This window comes from Topomyia yanbarensis, chromosome 1 (assembly GCF_030247195.1).
Source record: "Topomyia yanbarensis strain Yona2022 chromosome 1, ASM3024719v1, whole genome shotgun sequence".
NCBI classification, from domain to species: Eukaryota; Metazoa; Arthropoda; class Insecta; order Diptera; family Culicidae; genus Topomyia; species Topomyia yanbarensis.
In genome coordinates this window covers 180095329-180119597 of record NC_080670.1, presented here as the reverse complement: position 1 = coordinate 180119597, position 24269 = coordinate 180095329, and the positions used below count along the sequence as shown (strand labels likewise).

At 38.5% G+C, this 24269-nt stretch overlaps 1 protein-coding gene across 2 annotated transcripts in view; it reads left to right on the top strand.

Moving 5' to 3' along the window:
• Positions 1-2021: 2021 nt before the first annotated feature.
• Positions 2022-24269, top strand: part of LOC131683317 (G1/S-specific cyclin-D2) — a 236240-nt gene continuing 213992 nt past the window's right edge. Inside the window, exons 1-2 of one of the 2 annotated variants that reach the window (XM_058965192.1) lie at positions 2132-2146; positions 2470-3027. In XM_058965192.1, the coding sequence (XP_058821175.1) occupies positions 2740-3027 (288 nt within the window). In that variant the 5' untranslated portion in view covers positions 2132-2146; positions 2470-2739. Of the gene's footprint in view, positions 3028-24269 lie in introns of both variants that reach the window. The other variant, XM_058965181.1, reaches the window with a different exon arrangement.

The window sequence follows — 24269 nt, the reverse complement described above, 5'->3', positions numbered from 1 at the left end:
GTCGTCGAACCTTTTTTCGCCACTACAAAGAACAACAACCAAAAAAAAAATTCCATCCTTACCTTGTAAAGTTTGATACACCCGCAACAGCATATGGCGACGCCATGAAGATACTGCACGGAAGCAACTTGAAATACTATTAAATGAACACACTGATTAATATTAAACTTGCCGAGTCAGGGCTTGTCGTTGACCAGAAAAACTCATTTTTGGCAGCATCTCTTGATGCTGTTGGAAGGTGCGCATGTTCCGACACAGTTGCAGTTAAAATGTCCCTTTCGTTTGAACAAAAATTTACTTTTGAACGATCAGTTGCCCATCAAGTTACTTTGTGATAAACCGGACAGCTTTTTGGGACTCGAAAACGATGTATACTTTTCTTAAAAGCAACACACGCTTATTACTATGAAATGCAGGCCCAAATCTTACTCACTAATTCTGATTTCGGAATTTTCATGGTGTGGAGCAAACGCGAGAGTGTTATTATAAAAGTCGAAAAAGATTCAGCATTTTAGAAAAACTGTGTGCATCGCAGCAAGTTACATTTTGCCAATATTATCCTTCCCAAGTTGCTTGGTAACTATTTTACGAATAATTCTCATAATTAAGCTGGGCTATTCATTTAATTTGTTAATACATAAACAAATTAATAAATTACAATTTTTATCGGACATCTTCTCTTTATGACCGACTTTCGATATAACAGCAAAATCAGAACTCATTTTTCTTAATTTCTTTTATTATTGGACAAAATTTTGAGGAAAATTGCGTGCACACAGAAACAAGATCTGTTTAATTAAAATATGGATCAAATTCATTAAGTAAAAATAGTTAGTTGGTGTACAATAAATATATTCATTGAACTCAATCAAGTTTTTTCAATGTTCCAATAAAAATGTTATTGTTCCCTTTTTTGATAAAAAAATTAAAACAATTGTTAACACTAAAATATGCTTAATTTATAGGTTGATTGTTGCATAAATTAAAAGATATTTTCATCCGAATAATTTTGTCGTTAATAAATTATTCAAACATAACACATATTTTAGACTCCGAATATGACATTTTTCTGCGTTTACATTCAACCTCGACACGTTCTCACCACAGCAACGAATTTCTATCGTTGTTTTATAGACCACGGCAGCGCTCAGCGGACGTTTTGAGAACTGCAGCCTTTTCACACCACGTTTGATTCCCATTCACAAAGAGCTGCCCGAACAGCTGAACGCAAAGTGTAAACAAGAAAATTCCACCACACGATATACGACACACCTCTCTTTCTCTCGCTCTTTTTTTTTTAACTGCTCACTGTGCGATAGCAAAGCTGAGTGATTGCGCATGGGTTAGTGTATGATGTAATGAATGAGCTGGTGTGTTTATTTGCAAAACATATGTTTTCGTTCGTAGTGTTGGTCGACGATGGTGGTGGATCGCGCAACGTGGTGAAAATACACCTCCTACGGACACCGGCGAATCGTTTATCGCTCACTTTCGTTAAAACCTGTGCGTGTGGGTGTGTGCGTAACCGGCTTACCATGCGGTTTGTTTTCATTTTTAAATCCGTCTGTACTTCAGCAGAGGTCTGTCAGCAGAGGTTCGCAACGTTTGTCTCTAGCTCACATCACATTCCACGTTATGATACTGAACGGGTCGGTCGGAATCTATCGAGTAGTACGTACGTGCTAGTACCAAAAGTGGTGTTTACTTTTCGAAGGGATTCTACGAGTAGCAGCAGCTGATTGGGAAGATGTCATTCGGAGCCTAAAATTTGGAGCTTTGCGTAGTCCAACTGCGTAATCACCGGCACACGTCGTCGCAACAACCGAAATCGGCGAGACCGGCTTTTGTAGCAACGAAACTCTCACTCTCTCCGTCCGCTACGTCTCTCATTCGTTAGTCCGTCTTCTTTTTGTGCAAATTCTTAAGCCAGCTAACCCAACTTGTGATACACACTACACACACGGGTTTTTTTTTGACAAGGAGAGGACCTGCTGCTGCTGCTCAGCGGCAAAGAGGCAGTAGTGTAGTACATCTTCAGCTGGCAGGCCGGTTAGCCTTTCGCATTTTCGCTACAGACTTCTCACGCTTCGGACCTGTCTCTGTGAACGGTGTGTGTGCGCGTTTGGTTTGGGGGACCCTCTCTATGGTAACTAGACTGTCAGTCCCGGCGATAATAGCAACAGTAACAACAACAGCAACACTAAAACCAACAACTAGTAACAGTCGACAGAAAAGGCAACAACAACAAAATATTACCGAAAGCGAGTGAGTTTAGTGAGTGGGGGTCCCTGACAGTGTCTGAACAGTTCGGGATCAGGAAACGCATAACTTTGATTGGAACGGGTAGAAATCAGCTGGTCGTTGTTTTTTTCGGGAACAATAGTGTGAAGTTTTTGTTGGGTTATTGTGAGTGGAGTACCGTTAGGTGATCTTTGAACTGTTGTTTATTTTTTGCTTCTGTACACGAAGGAAAACTGTTGAGTTAAAAACGTTCGAGTGAAGGACATTCCGCTGAATTACAAGTGAACCGGTACTTTGTGATTGTGATAGCAGTGTGGCAAGAAAAGGTGAAGATTTTTTTTTAAATTGTACAGTGAAAAAGGAAAGTATAATACGAAGAGAAGCTAGTGACAGTGAGTGTGAAAAAAATTCAGAAATCACGAATTTCTGTGCGGTGGGTATTTGTGTTCGGTGCAAGAATCACCTTTTTGGTCGCGTGGAAACCGCGTGGGCACCGAAATGGACTTGCTGTGCACGGAGAAGCTAGGTAGTGAGAACGAAGTAGGCGGCCAACAGCAGCACCACCAGAACGTTGGCAGTAGTAGTACTAGTAGTAGCGCAGGACTGCAGCAGGCGCAGATGGAAGTGCGCCTCAATACGGCGGTAAAGGATCCCACATTTCTAGACGATCGGTGTTTGGAAAATTTGCTGAAAGCCGAAGATCGAGTGAAACAGTGCCCCAACTACGTTGTACAGAAGGACATCAACGCGAGTGCCCGGCGGATCGTCGCCGATTGGATGCTGGATGTAAGTGGAGAATTTCGATATGTGTTCACAGATTTGGGACAGAATTTTGTATACAGGGGAGTTCGCGTGACGTTTTTGGACAAAACACGAATTGGATTTTTTAAATTGATTAACATCGGTGTTGTGAACCGAGAGAAATTTGCGACTTAATTAGAAATGTTTGCATTACTCTTCGACGGTTAATAACGTAATCATTCTACGTTTTCATGCAATCCTTTATCGTAGGGGATCTTCCTATTTTAGTCTACACCGATTTCTGATAGCTCTGATGCGCAAAATTCTCCTTCGTCACTCTTTTATTCGGCTGATATTCCAATTTGAGCCGTTCGATTCTGATTCGAAAATATTACGGAATATCCTAAAATTTCGACAGGTTCTAACTCTGGTTGGTCTACACCAGACAGAGCAAAATTTAATAATGACAATGGGCAAATTCTTGAATGGAACCGAAAGGTGCTCTTCCGCATGGGTAAGAGAGCGTTTCGGTGTGAGAGAGAGAGCTGCAAAATTTCGTGGAGGGTTGAAACCGAATTCTAGAGCTTTTGAGTTCCAATCGGTTTTGGGTGAAAAGAGAGACCATCAAGAACACGAGAGATAAAGCTTTTTTCCCTAAGGGAGTTTTTTTCGTTTCATGCGCATAAAATGGCGGATTGATGGTGGTGTGGTTTTCGGTTCGATTTACGGGAAGTGCGGGTATGGGAAGCTGTTAAAAACGATGCTCAGCTATTAAATAAATTTTATTTAGTCCTGGCGCAAAGACATTATTCACAAGATCATGTTCAAGATTTCGCACTTGATAGGTGTTGATCTTTTCTGGCGTTTCTCGGTAGACCGGTAATGTTAGATTAACTGATCCAGTAATCGGTTGTTGCATCTGGAATTCATACAGCGTTCCCTCATGATTCCTGGATCGATTTCGAAATGGTTTGACGGGGTGGCTCATCGAAGTGAACCTATTATTCTGAAGAGCCCGACAACAGGGTTGCCACAATCACAGATTTTTCTGCCATGTCGCAGATTTATTGAGCGTTTTTTTCAAAACGTCATATCTGCAATGAGTTACTCTCTTTGTTTACTTTCTCTTCTGTTAATAATTCGGTCATTTTAACATTTATCCCTCAACTCTTTGCATAATATGCTAATGAAAACCACCGTCTTTCGATCTGTACTGTAAAATAGGTGAAAAGTGTTATAGTGACGCCGTAAAAATCGAAAGAGAAAGTAAGCAAAGAGAGTAACTCATTGCAGATGTGACGTTTTGAAAAAACGCTCAAGATTTATTTTCCTAAATATAACGGATGTCCCAGATTCTCAGATGACAATTTAGGGTTTTCCAATGAATATCCAGAACAAAACATTTCACACTTCCGTCTGATCTCCTGCGCGTGCAGACTATCTTTCGGCGGTGGGGAACTATTTGTTTGCTAACTTTCTGCATCTTTGGGGCTTCATGATCTTCTCTCTCTTGTCATTACCAACAACCTTTCTTTATGGGGAAGCTTTTTCACTATTTCGGAAAAACAAGAGTGTAGCTTTCGAACATTCATATCTTTTGTTTTGCTGAATGAAATTAATCAATTTCTTCCCTATATTGTCGGAAAAATCCACGGCAATTTTGCGTTGAATTTTGAAGTGCTTGCATTTAACAAATCAATCTGAATTTTAAACAGTCTTTCGAAAACCTGCCCTTGATACTGCACCCCCTCAAAGTCATTTTCGGGGCTCCAGTCGGTCTGTTCCTAAAGGTAATGCTACCTAAGGTATTCTACTAGAACGAGAGACGACTACGCACAAAGTTCGATGAGCTGTTCGTAGCTGTATCCGAAGCAAAGCACGATGTCATTATCCTGACAGAAACATTGCTGAACGACGAAATCTCGACTGATTAACGCTTTTCCCCAAAAGTGAATTTTGACAGTTGGCTTTTGAGCCCCAATCATACGTTTATCGAGAAATCAATTCGCTGCAGCTGTTCGGGCCTACTACACACTCAATTTGGCTCGGAAATTTCCCAACAGCCGTGTAATCAGTAAATTTCGAAACTGCTATCTCAGTAAAGTGAGATTTGTTAGCTGATTTTCGGTGGAGTGTTTTCCGAGTATCAGCTATGAAACGTCACTTTTACTGAGATTTCAGCCAAAATCTTGTTTACTGAAATCTCAGCTGTTAATATTTCGGCAAAAGATGCCAAAAAAGCTGAGATTAGACAGAATATATGATAATGTAGATATACGGTCTATCGTAACGATCGTGACCCAATTGTTGCTGGTAAAAAGGGAGTGGTGGTGTACTCATAGCTGTTTCTAATCGGTTAGCGTCTAAACCAAAAAAGTTATATCAAAATCCCGGTACAGCAATAACCAATTTCCTGTCTTTAAAAAAGGTGATAAGCAGGATATAGTCAATTATCGAAGCATACCCTCTCTCTGTGCGGGTTCAAAGTTGTTCAAAATTCTAGTAAGCAATGTGTTGTTTCGGGAAAAAAAACATATATCGACAGATCAACACGGGTTCTTCGCAGGTAGATCTACAGCCACGAATTCAGCTCATTTTTCACATTGTATTAAAAACATAGAATGCGGAGCACAAGAAGATACTATTTATACTGATCTTAAAGCAGCGTTCGATCGTTCGCTCCTACCGGAGATGATAGACAGACTGGGTGCCTCGTGCCCAGATTAGTAATCTCGGACCCTTGCTGTTCTCCTTGTTCATCAATGACGTTTGTAATGTCGTTTCATCGGGATGCAAACTTATCTATGCAGATGACCTTAAACTGTTTCACATTGTGCGATCTGAATTGGACTGCATTGAGTTACAGCGACAACTAGATGAATTTTGTAACTGGTGTACTCGAAATCGGTTGACTATCGTTGACCACAAATGCTCAATAATTCCTTTCACGCGCAGAAAAAAACAAACCAATTTCGTGTTGTTATACTATCTCAGGGAAACTACTTGAAATAGTTTCAGTCGTCAGGGACCTTGGTGTACAGCTGGCTTTTAAATTGACCTTCAGAGGCGTATATGTAAATGTGCCCTCTAGAAGTTTAAGATTGCGAGATTTTACAAAACTGAAGAATAAACAAATAAATAATGAGAATGTTCAGCCTATCTCGATCAAAACCGTCAATATGGGACACCAACCGAACAATAAAATAATGGAACATTTTAAATATTTGTCCGCAGCAGATTTGTTTCTATTATCATTATATCCCCCGAGAAAACTGTACGATACAGAAAGGGAAATACTTGTAACCTTTTCAGCGCGATTTAATCAGTTTATGTTGTTCAGTACTACTAACAGAGACCCTTTATTTTTATGTCCGATGCTTGCAAACAAATACGCACAACAAACCAATTTTGAAACATCCGATCGAAGGAGGTTGGTAATTGGTTTCCGCTCATTTCATGCATCCAGCCGCAAATCTTGAACGGAATAGTTGTGAAATAAGTCGAAGCAGCTGTTTGGAGGAGACGGAAGGCCCATCTCTACAGAAGACTTGATATCAATACCAATTTAGAAGACGATTGTTAGGAGGCTGCTGGCCAGTTGAATGATTGATCCGGAAGTCTGTTCAGCTGTTTGGCTTCACCGACGGCGGGGCACGTGATCTTGAAACAATGGCGAAGACTTACATCCGCCTGACGGTTGAAGCAAAACGAATTGCACTGGTCATAAATGCGTCAGAGACAGAATACACGTTGAGATTTTCTGAAGCGAAAGAACTATTTAGTCACGTGTTCGTCCTTCGGAAGGGATGTAAAACCGTCGGTCCACGTTCATATTTTGCTGGAATGATACTTAGGGGGATACAGATGGTGAAGTCACCTCTCTGGTGCCGGCGATAGACATTAAGTACGGATAGAGGCCGACGGAGAATAAATAGGAAAGATATCTTCAGTGCTGTGGGTATGTATCATGGCTGCAGGCTTGGACTCTTCGGCAAGGGATTCCGGGAAATATTTAGCCATATTGAATTGATATAGATAATTTCTATGTTTTGACAGAGGCTGACTTTCTGCAATTAAGTTGTTTATTTTGACATTTACGACATATACTCTAAAGGTATTTTTATTAAAAAAAATATGTAGATGGCTGTATACTCTCTATACGTAGTCATTTTTGAGAATTTCATCGAAAATAAAACTTGAACACTTTAAATTGCTGAAAGTAAGTGCAGAGCGCTATTCGAATTTTCCTGAAAATTGAAAATTTTTTTTTTGTTTCCTTATACACCACCGGTAAAAAAATTAGTATACCAAATAAGAGATTTACCCGTACTACGAATTACGCTGCGCGTAAAATGCTTCTCTTTCTTCGAGTCTCGCTTCGCATAGTCAGTGCACATTGATGATGCTATAGTTGAAGATAAACGCTTTCATCACAGAGATCAGACATCCATGATCGAACAAAAATATTTAAAAAACGTGTGTAAACATTTGAATAAATATACGATAAACACTAGCGCCGCTTCACCAACCTATCCCAACTATCCGTCAAATCCATTCCGGAACTGGTTCGAAATCCTGAATGGATTCAGTATGGAATCTTGCTCAAAGAAAACAACCGATTCCGACTCTATCGGTTGATGCATTTGAGCTGGAATTCATACTGGAAGTTCAAACCGGTTCCGGAATAGTTTGACTGGGTAGAGGAATAACCGCTGTCAATTCTGTCGAACTCAGCCACAAAAAACATGACGACAATAGCGCACCTAATTTGGACATCCCAACTACCTTCGAAATCGTTAGAGATTTTACACAAGTTGAATGCTGAAGATGGACGTCGGAATCGGTTGTTTTCTTTAAGGTAAGATTCCATACTGAATCCATTCAGGATTTCGAACCGGTTCCGGAATGGATTTGACGGATAGTTGGGATAGGTTGGTGTGGCGGCGCTAGTGTTTATCGTATATTAATTCAAATGTTTACACACGTTTTTTAAATATTTTTGTTCGATCATGGATGTCTGTTCTCTGTGGTGCAACAAATAATGACAGTCTCCATACACAATTTTTTGTTTTTTTTTATAAATTGAAAGAATATATATTTAATGATTTTTTTGGTAAAGTTTGTTTAAAATTACTTTCATAGCGAAATGTCAAAATTTCTCGCATCTATAAATATTAGCGCTGAAAACCATTTCAGAAGCATTCTCGTATGATAGATGGTATAGCAAATCTTAAGTGTTTGATGCCGTGACCCATGCCGGCTGTAGGTTTGAGGTTTTGAATTTACATGCAGTGTTCACACGATTTCCTCAGACCCCCTTAATGGCAATTTACATCGAATATCAAGAAATAGTTATAAAGGTGTGTCTAGGAACAACGGAAGATTATTTTAACAGGTTCAATTTATTAAAAAGAAAGCAGAAAATTGTCCCGGTGTTGTCAGCCTAAAATACACCAAAGGGGCCGGTAAGAAGGGATCATCACTGTATTTTTATAGTTTTATTTCGCAGCCTAAGAAGCGTAAAGCATGGATTCCTTATAATGCAAGAATGCCCATGAAAATATTTAAAAGTTGTTTAAAATGTAGAGTAAAATTGTTGTAAGATTTGGAATGCTTATAACTCTTGTTGTACTGAGCGTACTTACTCCCTTTATGCCCTAAAAACAATTCTATTTTTCTATCTATTTCAAGCTTAGCTGTCAATATGAAGCCTAAACCGAAATCCAAAAATTTGTAATCTAGGTACGCTGATTATTTGCGGATACCAACGCTGGTGGATATCGATTTGAATGCGACGCAATTACTGTTAAAATCTACATCGTGACCGGTACAATAAACAAACAATATTTAACGGATCGACCAGACTGCATTGTTTGCTGATATGGTACTTTCAAGTAATTTGTCCCGAAGAATGCATTTTTTTCTCTTCCGGAATCAATACTTTTCCGTTTTCGAGAGCTCTTCCTAAAGCTAGAATACGAGATTTTAGAAAATGTATTTAAATATTTGTTTCATTATTGACTATAATTTTTTGTTTCCGACACACACACGTGACTTGCTCAATGAAATATTTGTATATTTACAAACAATATCGAAGGTTTAGGGCCTTTTACGTTTGACCGAAAAAAATTATTTTGTCGCATAAGCCCAACCCATACTCGCTATGTTGCTAATAAGGCATCCGTAATTTGAATTGCTTAGCATTTTTGATCTGCCTATGTTTCGATTCCGTCCAGAGGTGCAGGACTATCCGGTGCTAGCTTAGTCCTGGTAGCAAATCAGTGCCGGATGCTGATGAGATCAAGTCGAAAAGAAAATTCCATAACTAATTTAGGTTTTGTGCCTTTATCGCGCCAATGTGGTGTAACCCGATTTTCTTCTTTGTGGAGAAATGTAGCAGATAGGCCAAGCTTAAATTTCGTTGGATCTCTGGACTTACTGGGCATCACGCTTGGCTAGATGTTTGGTCAGAAACACAAATCGTGCATCCGACGGTAGCTTAATTCTGGCATTGAGTTGCTGTCGGATACTAATGAGAATGATTCTACCTTAATAGGACGTATAATCGCCTCTAGCAGCAACTGACATCTTTTCGAGACACATTTTTGATGAGATTTTCGGCGTACGCTTACTTTGGAAACCGCTTTTCACTAATCAATAATTCGATATGTTAAGAAACTTCTTAAATGTAAAACTTCAAAGAATAGCTATCTATTAATTGCGTGACTCTAGGATAGGAATCGAAGAATGTTTCAGAAGACCAATAAAGCAAAATTAGAGGAAATCATGAAAACAAAATTTGGGCATTTGGAACAAAAAATCAGGTACAAGTAACACTCCTAAAATTGATAAATTAAGAGCATTTTATAGGAATCAAGTAAACTAAAAACATAAGAAAGGCACATAACTAAAAACATAAGAAAGGCACATATTAGAGAATAAAACCACCACTACGCTGAACGCATCACCTGATCTCAAGTTTTCGTCCATTTCTTTCTTGACCATGTCGATATATTAATAACATTTATTTCCTTCACGTTAGAACAATATTTGAACGCTCAAACGAGATTCCCCGGCCTTTCTCGTGATGATGGATAGAGCGGAAAGAGCAACCGGTGGAGGTGTTGCCGTTGTTGTCGTCTCAACAAGACTCGACCGCAGTAGGCGCGGCGGCAGGAGAAGAGAGAAAGAAAGAATCGCAGCCGCCGCGCCACTGGCGACAATCGTGGGAAGATATTTCGGCAAGCCGCCGGCGAGTTGAACGTTGCCGAACTGTATGATTTTCAAGATTCCTATATATACAGGAGATTGAACTCATTTTTGTCCTATTTATGCTGTCACTTTACTCATTTGAAGTCGTTGTTTAGACTGGTGTCTGCTAAGTGTTTTAGTAATTCTGTTCCATGATGTACGTCAAAAACAAAGTGTACGCAAAGAAAGTGTCAACTGTCAGAATGGAACAATTATTTGCCAGTGTTGTTCTAAACGAATATGGAACCACTCAAATCCATGGTTGTTTTGTTCGTTTGGAAGGACACTAACAGACAACTAATGTTCCATTTTTGACAGTTGTCGTCAACCTTCCTTAAATACACTCTGACGAAACGGTATTCTCGTTTTGTTTCGTTTCGTTAAACACATTTTTTGAGGTTTTTTTTTTCAAAAATACATTTCTTCAACGAGTGACTATTTGTTTACTTTCTCTTCTGTTAATAATTCGGACGCTTTAATATTTATCCCTCAACTATTTACATAATATGCTAGTCAAAACCATCGTCTTTCGATCTGTACTAAAAAATAAGTGAAAAATGCTACAGTGACGCCGTGAAAATCGAAAGAGAAAGTAAACAAAGAGAGTATCACTCATGGTGAATAATGTTGTTTTGTATAAAAGTTCTAGATTTGTCCCGCTTTCATTCCCAGTATACGAAAAGGCGGCTAGGCGGCTTTAAAAAGATGCTGGTTGACGGTAGGTTATTGAAAGTTTTTTGGGTACCAACCGTAACTTGCCGTTTTGCTGTAAAAAATGGTGTGGGTTAGCTCAGCCTACTTGTTTCAATGTAAAAGCGACTCGAACCCAGTTTCTCGTACTATTGTGGACTCTAACCTATTTAGACAAGCTCTCGGAACTGTCAAAAAAGTGAGGTTATATAGTTTCATGTAATTTTAAACTGTTTCTTTGAAACACATCGAATAAATTGATAACAATGTGTGGTTAAGTTTAAAATTGACAGATTACCCCTAAAAGTATATAACAATTGGTGAATGAAACCGGGAACTGACTGTCATTTTATCCGCTTCACCGTCAAAGATGCGAATTAAGAAACTATCGCTCATAAATCAGAATCGAATGAATTTGCTTTTTCCCCCCTTTTTTTCTGTGATATTTAGGGTCGGACTGATTTTTCTAGCGACAGGATCCATTCGCGGTTAAATCATTAATCAGAGCAGTAAAGTTTCAATACACGTCAGGACTGGTCGGTCAACAAGCAGCAGGTATTCGCTAACTATAAAGCGCGATTTAAACGATACATCAGCTTCCGTCAACGGAACGTCACCGTTCCGTCAGGATAAGTTAAATACTTTTCTCTTGCGTCCGTTTACACGTGCCGTACGTCAAAACGTCCCGTGCCGTTGATGTTGTGTGTGAATGCCTTCATTTAACGGCATGTAACTTATCCTGACGGAACGGTGACATTCCGTTGAAGGAAGCTGAATTATAGTCTGAATCATCCTTAAAACTTCGAATGTGCAATTCCCGGAAGATTCGAATGGTTATGAAACTTTTTTTTTTGAGACTTGTTCGATTCGCTCGGTTGGGTGATGGATAGATGGAGAAACGTGTACATACATACATAGTTACCAAACGATGATTTGGGGGGGTATCGTAAAAAGCAAAAATAGAAACTGGCGCTTCTTCGGGTCACTCCACTCAGAGGCTCAGACACTTTTGTGCTGCATTTTTCGTGTTTTACCCATTTTTTGCGGTTCAATGTCTTTTCAAGAGGTTCTTTCGAAATTGTCTGGCAGTTAATTCTAGTTGTTTTAGCGTACCTTTTGTGTGATTGAACTTTGGAAGAGGCAAAAAAATCGAGCAAATTTGGGCCCTTCCGTTCTCAACTGTAATTAGATTAACCGTAAAACGGTTATTTGTGAAAAATCATATTTGATCTAATTAAAAAGTTTTTTTGTCGGAATGGCTAACGACAAATTGTTCCCGTATGAAATCCGACATGTACAAGGTGGAGGTGTACGCAGCGAACAAGCTGGATCGATCAAATTGAAGGGGACCAGAGCAGGCTTCGTACTCTGAGAGGCTGATGACGATCAGCCATGGACCGAGTGAACTGAATACCGCTTTTTGATTCAGCAGAGGAGATCATGGTTTTAGACTGAATGTGAAGTTATGGTAAATAAATGATGGCTATTTGGCCCAATTACTTGTATTTAGTGAAATTAATGACTCACGACACGCGGCGATCGAGCTTTGTCGAAGAGTACTTAATTAGATAAAGTTGTCCTGATGAAGATGATTCGATACCAATGTCGTTAATTGGCAGAGGCTTTATTGGCTCTGAGTCGATCGTTTGCAATCCAGTATATTCACTGACTGAAGCAGGGTGTCCATAAAACGAGTTTCAGCAGGTTCAAACTCGCATCGGTAATTACACCATCGATCTCGACATTAGGCGACGGTACATAGACACGGTTTTCCGACGTCGGCAGCACGTCGCCAGCAGTATCATTCTTCTGAACTGAGCAATCATACTAAATTTTGGTCATGGTCAATTTTTAGAAAGTTTTAATCTTTTACCATCTTTAAGCGTTTTGTGGTTAACATTGGTGTCGGACTGAACCACTGAAGTTCATTCCTATTCTACCTCCGCTATACCATCAGGAGAGTCATCTCTGCACCGGTTCAGAGTTCGGCTTGGGTATGGCATCGATGCTTGGAGGCATAAAAACGGGGAAAGACATAGAATAAAATAAATGAAATAACGGTACTTAGTTTTGTTTTACGAAGTTGAAGCGGAAATGTTAAGGCATTTGTTCATTTGGCACAATTTTAATTTATTAAAAAAAAGTTTGAAATGTAAAAGAAATCACCGATCGTTATTACTGTTTCACATGGCATAAAACGACTTTCGAGCGCCTATAATGCGACTTCTCAAAGAGACGTATTTGCTGTCTTCAGCGAAGTTTTAATTAACATATCTCGAGTACTTTTTCAAATGGACGTAAGTAACAATGAGAGATTCTCTTTGAGATCTTTCTCTTCTGTTCATTACTCGGCCATTTCAACATTTGCTACTCTACTCTTTGCATAATATTGTAGTAAAAACCGTCGGCTACTACTACTGCTACCAGTTTGTGTATAACTCTGTAATTATAATTGTCTTGTAGTTACAGTAATAGAAATAATAGCGTTTCAAATGCATTTTTTGAATATTATCTTATATTGTTTGAATCTTTAAATTTTTGCGTCTCAGAGTCTTCCTCTTCGGAAAAGCAGCATTCTTAGAGTACACAAAGGTTTCATTTTACCTCGTTTTTGCATGTTTTTCACAGGGCTTTTTACGTGGTTTACAATTTTAGCAACAATTTTCTTTAACCCTCAAAAAGGCAAGCGGGTCTCAGAGGCCCGGCACGTTACAATTTTTTAGTTACAAAAAAATGTGTATGCAGTATAAGCTTGGGCATGGAAATTTTGATAAGTAGCTTTGAAATCTATAACAAAAATAAAGAATTGTGAAATTTTCATCTATGGAGTGATGCGCAGCTATGTTTGAATTTTTTACATGCACAAAAAGGCAAGCCGGGCCTGGCAGGCCCGGTGTGCATGCAATATTTACTAGGAATGCCACGAGTTTTATACACTAATATTTATCTGAAAAAAACATTTTGATGAGTTCATCTTCATATTAGCAGGTTTTTTTTCATGTTTTGATTGATTTTATCTTTTTACCTTATCTTATAAGAAAAAAATCTTGAAAGTTTGAGCGAAATCTATACATTTCTTTTATAAGAAATGAAAAATAGCATACAATAATGACGTGTGTCATATTTTTTTGGGTAAATACTTTTATTTCACCCACTGTGGTCTACTTGACAATTATTTGGATACAACATAACCTAACTCTGTCGTTATTGTCTATTTTTGTTGTCTATTCTTTGTGTTATAGTTGTCGTAATTATTCAAATTGTAGGATCTAAAAGCAACAAAAAATTGAAATGGGTATAAGACGATATGCCCATGTTTTCAATCGTCTCAAAGAATCTGAAATAATGGAAGAAATTCGAACAAATTCAATAGCAGACGATTCCGAAACTGATTTGCAAAGCGAGGAAGAAGATGTGAATGATATTTCTTCCGACGATGAATCTGATGCAGACTCGGAAGAAAAATCTGAATATGTACTCCGGTTAATAGCAACCCAGAAACATTTATTGGTCGTGTTCAAACGAAATGGAGCTCAGAACCAATCGACAGTCAACGTGATCTTCCGAGTACTATCCTTTTGGAAAAATTGACCTTTTTACATCCATCGCCTTATACGCTGAAATCGGGATTTGCTGCGTTTTCGTACTCATCATCCTGTAATTCCGGAACCGGAAGTCGGATCAATTAGAAATTCAACAGCAGCCAATGGGAATGCTGTACCTTTCATTTGAAATCAAGTTTGTAAAAATCGGTAAAGAATTCGCTGAGAAATAGGTATGATATTATCTTAGGAACTTGGTAAGTTCCTCCGGGGCATCAAGAACTGCCATAGCTGGCCAATGTGGTCGAAGTGCCTTCGGTGGGTCATTAATGATCTAGACATGCAAAGCCAAGTAATATTGCACATATTTGAATATCTATTGCATCATTTGGACCTCATGGTGGTATCAGTTTCTACGGAAATTTGCTGTGTTATTGTACTCTTCAACACGTAACTCCAGAACCGAAAGTCGGATCAATAAAAAAATCAATAGCGACCGATGGGAAGGCTGTACCTTTCATTTGAGACTAAATTTGTACAAATCAGTCCAGCCACCTCTGAGAAAAATCGGTGATTGTTTGCCACATACATATATCCATACATACATACACACACACATATAGACATTTTACGATCTCGACGAACTGAGTCGAATGGTATAAGAGATTTGGCCCTGCGGGTCTCGGTTAAAAAATCGAAATTTTGACTGATTGCATAACCTTTCTATGTGAGAACGGCAAAAAGGAGCTTGAGTTTAGACGGGCCTGAGAGGCCCGGCTTGCCCTTTAATGTTAGGATTTTAGGTTGCCTTCACAAGGGTTAAAAAAGCTATTTTTAAGGCAAATTTTGATTTTGAAAAAGTGGAAAAGACGGATCTAGTAATTTTTTTGGCTCGGACATGAATCATATGAGTATTATCGGAACGAGCGCGTCGAATAGATGCCGAATATCAGTATCTGACGCCATTGTGAGATCCACGGTGGCGGCTTCCGATTCAGCGAAATTCTCTAAAATCCTCTAAATATGGAATTTTCGGAACGGGCCTGATGAGTAGATGTCAGAAATTGATGTTTGACACCGCACAGTGGCTTCAACCTGAAAAAAATACGTTCAAAGCTCGTTCCTGAGTTTCACAGATCTTTCCCTGGGATTGCATCCTGCATCTTTTAGGATAGGTACCTTAATTATGTTAAAGGTGCAACTTAACTCTCACTGTGTCACTTAACCCTCAAAAAGGCAGGGGGTCTCGGAGGCCCAGCTTGATACAGTTCTCTAGTTTCAATGATTTTGAAATTTGAAATTCGAATGATCGAGCGTTTTCGGACACTCGGCTCTCTCAATGAAAAGACAACAAAAAGGAGGCTTTTGATTGCATTGGGTCTTAGGAGGGGTGCTTCTTAAAGTCACAATTTTAGCTTGTCTTTTTGAGGGTTAAAAAATACTTTTTTTAGCTCAGCAAACAACATGTTTTTGCTCGGAATCTTGCACATCAATTTATTTTGAACAAATTTGGTGAACATATATTTTTCCCTTAAGAGATATTTACGTTGCACCTTAAAATCAGTTTTTAAAAATTTTCTTCTAGACCTTAGTTTTTTTTTCTATTTTGGTATATTCTTGAAAGTTTTAGATATCGTAAAAACACATAATTTTTTCGAAGACATGTGCTTCAGGATTTTTTTTCTATAAATAGCTCTCTTTTGTCATAAAATTTCTCAAAATTGTGAAACCTTTTAAACCAAAACTCAGCAACGATTACATTAAGGTGCTCAAACAATATTAAGGTACCTATCCTAAAAGATGCGGGATGCAATCCTAGGAAACTTTTCTGAAGACATCAAAGCATGAAAACATTTGTGAAGCACAGGAATGTCTTTTGACCGTCGTTTTCAGTTTGGGACCACTGTGCGCCGTTTTGAAAAACAATATGGGATCATCCATAAATGATATAGCACTTTTTTGAGTGATTTTTAACACCTCCCTTCCCCATCGTAGCATTTCGTCACAAACCTCTAAATACCTCCCCTGGTAATTACGTAGCTTGACGGTAACCCTACTCCCCTCCTTGTCACCGTTAAAAAATAACAAAAAACCGATGTTAGATGAAACGGGTAAGGTTGTCGTGACCTTTAAAAAAGCTACGTAGCATGATATGACCCCCTACCCCCCTGTCGTCACACATCATCACAAAATACACCCTCCCCTATATAATGCTACGTCATTTATGGATGGTCCCTATAGCGACTTTCGGTTTAGTGAAATTCTCTGAAACCCATCAATATGGGTACTTTCGGAATGGCCTTGATGAGTGGTCGTGAAATATCGATGTCTGGGGCGCTATTTTGAAATAAAGAGGGCGGCTTCCGGTCTAGCGAAATTCTTCAAAACCTAATGAATATAGGTATTTTCAGAACGATCGTGTCAATACAAAATATCGCACGCCATTTTGACAACTAAGATGGCGACTACCAGTTTAGCCTAATTCTCTAGAATCCATTCAATATGGGTATTTTAGGAACGGGATTGGCGAGTAGATGTCAAATATCGATGACTGACGCCGTTTCGAAATCAAAGGGTGTGACTTTCGGTTTTCTCAAAAATTCTCAAAAACCCAAACAATATGCGATTTTTCGGTCCTTTTTCGGGCATGAGTAGATTCCAAATATCGATGCTTGACGCCATATTGAGTGAAATTCTCCAAAACCCATCAATATGAGTATTTTCGGAACGGGCCACGAAGAACAGACGTTAAATATCGATATCTGGCGCCATTTAGAACTCCAAGATGGCGATTTGTGGTTTAACGAAATTCTCACAAACCCAAACAATATTGGTATTTTTTGGAACGTTTTTGATGAGTAGATGTCAGAGATCGACGGTAGACGCTATTTTGAAATAAAGAGGGCGTCTCACTGTTTAGCCTAATTTTCTAGAATCCATTCAATATGGGTATTTTTGGAACGGATTTGATGAGTAGATGAAATAACGATGCTTGACGCCATTTAGAAAATATTTCTTAAAAACTCAAGCAATATGTTTTTTTTCGGAACGGGGTTAACGAGTAGATTCGGAAAGGCGTCTTTTGGGTCCTTTACGTTTAGCCGGGAAATCGAGTTGCTTCTTGACGATTAGCTTTCTTTTCCGGCGACCCGACACCAAAACTCTAGTTCTCGACGGAGTACGGGCATAGCGTAGTTGGTAAATCGATTGCCTTGTATGCGGCTCACCTGGGTTCGATTTCCAACCCAGCATATCGGGATAGACATTTTTCTCAAAAAAAAAAAAAAAAATTGAAAATGAACTCCCGTAAATCCGTAGAAATTCTTCCCAAATGCGTAGATCTATAAAGATTCCCGTTGATATGAGCTCGCTGCCGGCGCACTCTAAACAATTAGTAAGAAAACAAACCCCAAGTAGTACGTGCAAAATGAAAATGGACTGCATAGCAGTCTATAACCAATTCATAGAAAAAACACAAGTAAAACTGACTAGATCAACATTTCAATGCGCTAACGTTCGATTACGTTCGGATCGCCGGTTCATCAACCCGCACCGCTTGCCAACTTTTACTATAAACTAAGCGTACTAGCCAATGTCGGTTGTCTTTTTCACTGTCAATGTCAGCGAAGAGTGGTGTGTTCGCCGCGCAACTACAACCAACTACGGCTACGAAGCAAAAACAAATAAGTAGCGAAAGACCAAATAGCCAACCATAAAGATTCGCATCGTGGAGAGCAGTTCGGGTTGAGGTTAGGTGACCAGCGCAAATTCGAACATATTGTTGTCGAAATGGTTTCGAACATTCGAAGAGTTTAGTTATCGGCACTACACTACCGGGGGGGGGGGGGGGGGGGCAAGAAGTTGTAACGCATTCTGATCGCCACCGCCACGGCGAAGCAGGCGGCGACCAGCTCACCTCAATAGTATTGCGCTTTGCTAGTCACAAATTCTTGGTCTTGCTCGCTGTTGTAGCATGCCATGATGGCAGCAAGCTGATATTTGCGATGACCAGTTAGTTTTCGCCGCGGTGCGGTGACAGTAGCGCGTGCGGGTACATACTGCTCCGAAAGTGTATGTGTGTTTGAACAGAACGTTTCGAACTTCTAAAGAAAGAGAAGAAAGAGACAAAAAGAAACACAAAGAGGCACAGAAAAATGTGCTGTATATGTACAAACATTTCGCAAACTGAAGGCGTAAAAAGAGCGCCCCCCCCCTCCCTCACTGTTCTGTGTGGCAAAATTGAATTTATAATTCGGCTGCTTGTCGCTTCCATACGGACATAGAGAATGCGCAAAACGGTCTATTTAAAAGTAAAAGTATACTCGATGGATCGGTTACTTCCGTCGTCCAACAATAAACACTACGCGATTGGAAATCTGCTTCCGCAGCACTGACACTGACACATTGACTGTTCAAGTATAAACAAGGTTAGGCTGCCGAGGGTTAACAGCAGCGATAGACGACTAGATGGCCACTAGCTCCTCTGCTAGTATTGACTTATTTGACGTCTAGGACACCAACACAGTTGCATTGTGTATAGACAACATACATATAACACTATGTTTTCAATTCGCCATCAGATTTAACCTCATTTGGAAAAAAAAACTACCCGATTTAACCTCAATCTCGCACTAACACAACTCCACATAGATTAGTCAATAGTTTCCAGATGTTGATCTAACTAGTTTGAATTCGGGATGTGACTCAACTGGCTTTCTTCGTAAATTTGGTTGCCGGCGAGGTGACTGACGCCTCCTTTTTCTCCGAACGAACAACAATGGCGCGAAGCGAAAGAATTGAGTTGAGAAATCGTCCCAATCTAGTAAATTACCCGCGGATTTATATGGGGAAGGTTGTCGCGGCACCGGCACAAACGAGCTCAAGTGGTCAATCGGATGTTCCGGCACATTTGGGACAATGAGTCATGTTGTGGTGTACCGGTTTTGGGACGATATTTGGAATTTTATCAAGGTTTCAATTCTAGAAAAAATATATTAAGATTAGATGGTAACACTAACAACATTGTCCACTCACTTTTTACTGGGTTAACTGTCAAAGCTGTAAGCCCATGTGGGAGAAACCGTACGACCGATGGTATGTCAAACAAGAAACATTTTCATCGAAAATTACAAATCGTTCTAAAGTTTTAAGAGGTTTGAATTATTTATTGTAAAATCTCGAAACATGAGTTTTTCTATCGACGTACGTAATAAAAGACTAATTTTATTCCTCATTTAATGACCCAATTAGATGTAAACGTGTTCGCAAATAGCCCTCGACCGGTTCTGCACTTCATGCATTTAAAAAAAAATAGCTGCAGCAAGCTATCAGCAAATTTAATTCAATATTTACATTAATCCTTGCCTGAAGGCATTCCGGGGAACCGCCTCGGAACGTTGTTCCGTCGCATGCAGCCGGGAATGGATGGACTTTTAAATTTTAAAGCCTGAACACAGCCGGACCATCGGATCCCCGATCCGATCCAACCGACAGACCGTGTACAATATAAGGTACTTTTAATGATTTTCAGTGTGCAATAAATCACCGATATGTGGTCCCCCTTCTCCCCAAAGTCCGACCGAACGACCGACCGGAGTGAAGTAGTTCATATTAATAGCTATAAATAATAATAACTGGAAGCGATATCTTATTTGATGACCGAAGAGCAAAGCACAGAACACGCAACTCATTTGACTAGAAGTATTGGTTGGTTTCTTCGGTTCGGTCTCATAATTTCAATTTCGAAAATTATTACACCATAAAGCACTTACCTTTACGAATCAACATGATCGTCCGGTTCATGGGGTTTTTAAATCAGGAAATTCCCCTCTCCTCAAAGTAGGAGTAATTTTAATAGAAAAATACCTGTGGTCAATATTATAAACACCTAATAATTACTCGGCAACACTGGCGGAGCGAGGTTTCGTTTTAATTAGTCCTCATTGGGTCTCCAGCGAATGCCCCCTCCTGATGAGCAAAACACGCAATTTCTTCCGGAATATTCGGTCAGTCGGGATAGGGGTTCGCCAAACATAACATAATGGATTAATTTATGCCCCTCTGCAGGGAATGAACGACCGTGTACCGTGGTATAGCTTTGTTCAATTGGCGTTCCACTTGACAGCGGTTTGACGTTTCGGAGCACGTGTTTTTCGCATGGCAGAACATTTACGGTGTGGGAAAGAAAAATAAGATTAATGTCCATCAATAAATGTTACATTGCTATGTTGTAAAATAATTTCTGGAAGAATGACTAGTAGTTTATGTTCCACGCGGAGAGAAATGTACCGTGCGGACATTAATTAAATGTAAGCGTATTTAACTATGAATAATGGGTAGGCAATGACAGCAACATAACCGAGGGAATAATGGTTTGTTAATTCAAATATAATATATTCAACTGATTATTTTCAGACATCCTGAATTAACATCCTGAAAAAGTTCCCAATTTTGTGGAGTTTTTCGTAGGCTTTCGTTTCTGCTCCGATTTGATTGAGGCTCGAATTTGATTGGTATCCGAAAAAGCCCTGTACTCAACAGTGCCAGAACGTCTTTCGCTTCCCAAATGCATCAACAAAAAACACATTTACTATTACAAGATTGTTACATCTCTGTTCGAGCAAATTGTTAAGAAAAAAATCATTTGGTACAGTACAATGGGAATTATCATCGTTCAAAATCTCACCCTACATTTCTGCTAAAGCGCGAACACGAAATTATTGCGACACCGAAAATGTCATGCCAATTTCCTTATAATGTTTAAAATCAAACCAAAATTTTAGGGTAGTTTTATACATATATTTACTTCAAAAATCAAAAGAAAAGTAATCGATGGAGCCTTGAGTGTAAAATTGAACGCATTTTCGCTTGATGTCCTCCATCAAAGTCTTTACAGTGTCATCCGGTACCAGTTTCTCAGTTTTTTCCATTTTTTTTAACATGCTCTTCTCGTCTTTGACTGTTTTCTTGCTCTTCCGAAGTTCCCGCTTCATCATTGCCCAGTACCGCTCCACCGGGCGCAGCTCCGGACAGTTTGGCGGATTCATGTCCTTTGGAACAAAATGGACAGAATTGGCCTCATACCACTCCAGGACACTTTTAAAATAGTGGCATGATGCCAAATCTGGCCAAAATAGCGGAGCTTCGTCGTGCTGCTGCAAGAACGGCAAAAGGCGCTTCTCGAGGCACTCAGATTTGTAGATCTCGCCATTTACTCTGCCCTTTGTCACGAAACGCTCACTCCTCAGTCCGCAAGAGCAGATGGCCTGCCAAATGAGATATTTGGAGGCGAACTTCGACATTTTCTTCTTCTTAAATTTGTCATCCACATAGAACTTGCTCTTGCCGGTGAAAAACTCCAATCCCGGAATTTGCTTAAAATCGGCTTTTAGATACGTTTCGTCGTCCATCACACAGCAGCCATATTTTGTCAGCATCTTCTCGTAGAACTTCCGTGCCCGAGTTTTAGCCGTCGATTGTTGCCGCTCATCGCGGTTTGGGAAGTTCTGTACCTTGTATGTATGTAGTCCAGCTCTCTTCTTTGCATTCTGGACGTAGCTCTGCGACATGCCGATCTTTTTAGCCAAATCACGGCTTGAGACGTTGGGATTTGCTTTAATCATCCGCTTCACCTTTCCCTCCGTCTTTTTGTTCTCCGGTTTTCTTCCAGCTCCAGCGTGGTCCAACGTCAACCGCTCCTGGAACCACTTCAACACTCTGGAGACGGTTGAATGGTGAATGTTCAACATTTTTCCCAACTGCCGGTGCGACAGGTCAGGAAATTCCAGGTGTTTGGAAAGAATTTGTTCTCTCGACTCGCGTTGGTGCACCTCCATTTTCGTTGAATCGAAAAACACGACTTCGAGTTTGACAGCATGTAAACAATATACATCAATGAGAAAGTGTGCAAAATTTGGTTGATTTTTACCCAATGGTTAAATAGTTATGCCCTATTGAATGTGTCGCAATAATTTCGCCCTTTAGATGTACTCTACATTGAAAATTTCCGAAACCCAGTATAACTTTTATCATCGTTGATTTCCACATTTTGTTCGTCCCATTCAGTATAAGGGACATCTTCTGTACCCGCCAGTTCCGCGACAGACGATGATTTGAGCCGCTCCAATCGTAGCAAACAATCGCTTTTCAGCATGTTATCAAAAATTTCAACTGGGTTCATCTTTCATCGGGTTTTATCTGAGATTGTTCGTGTCCCTGCTGGCGCTGTGGGAAGAGTTGGTGCAATAAGGAGTTCAGTATCATATCGCGCAACCTATACATTTTCATACATCAATGCACTCTATTTGATGCCAGCTACAATTTTTGAAAGAAAAAATAAAGTTATTTAAACAATATTTTGAAATAGGTTCAAAAAATTAAGTTCTCGAACTTGTTAAATCTAGAAAAATTAAGAATTTGTGATTTTTTAGTATTTTGTGGATATTCAGAATACGTATCAGAATCTTAAGAATTTTCAATATTTTTCCGTATTTTCACAATGTTTGCAACTTGAGATTTTCCAGAATTTTCAAAATTATTGCCTTTCTTTCAAATTTTAAGTTTTCAAAATTTTCTGAGTTTTAAAAACATTGTTAAAAATTTCAATATCTTCAGAAATTTTGAAATTTCTTGATCTTTTTTAATTATCAATAACAGTATACAATTTAACTTTTCTGAATTTTCATATCCTAAAATTTTCAATTTTTTTTGGGAATTTTGAAATATTTTAAATTATCTAAATTTAATATTTTTCGAAATCATTCATGATTTTCAATTTTTTTGGAACTTTAAAAATAAATGAAATTTTTGGAATGGTTTAATTTACATTTCGAACTTTGAAATAATTTTATAGAATAGAAAATAATAGAAAATTTTAGACTTTTTTGATTTTTAAAAGCATTTAGAATTTTTAGGAATGTTCAAAATTTCAGATCATTCAGAAATTTTGCGAATTCTTGATTTTCTAAAATTAACAAGACTCCTAAAAGTTCTAGTTTAGAAAATATTTAAAATTTTCCAAATTTCGAGATTTTTAAAGTTTTAAGAATTTTTAGAATTTTTGGAGTTTAATCAATTTGCAGTATCTTTTGAATTCTTATAATTTTCGAAATCTCAAAAAGTTTCCAAATGTTCAGCAATTTTACAATTTTTCTTAGGTTCGTCAAAATTTTTACTTTTTTTTTGAAATTTGCAGATTTTTTCGAATTTTTTAAATATTTAACATTTTTAGATCTTTTTTGAACAACACTATAATTTTCGAAATTTAAAAAAAATTCAAATACACAGCATTTCTATATTTTTTTGAATTCGAAGTAGTACACTACAGTTATACGCACACAAATTCCCATGTTCTGTGGAATTCCCTATATGCATTGGACAATTATACGTATAACGACAATAATAGGTATATTAAGAATTTTAAGAGTTTCCAAAATTTTTGGACTCAAATTTTTTTAGAATTGCTTGATTTTCTGAAAATTTTGCAGTTGTTAGATTTTTCAACTTTTGACTTTTTTTAAAATAATTTATAATCTTTGGATTCTTTAGCAATCGGACTCTTTTTTTGATTTTTTTTGTTATTTTAGGAGTTTGTAAAATTTACAGAATCTTTAAAACTTTTAAAATTCGTATCATCAAAAGTTTTGATTTCCATTTTTTTTTTAAATTTTCATTAATTAAAGGAGGAAAAAATTTCATAAATTAAAGGAGGATATTACAACCATTCGAAAAATTAAAATTTTTTATAACTGTAGTTTTTAGACTTCCTAAAATTTTAAAAAACCGTCATTTTTTAGATTTTTGGAA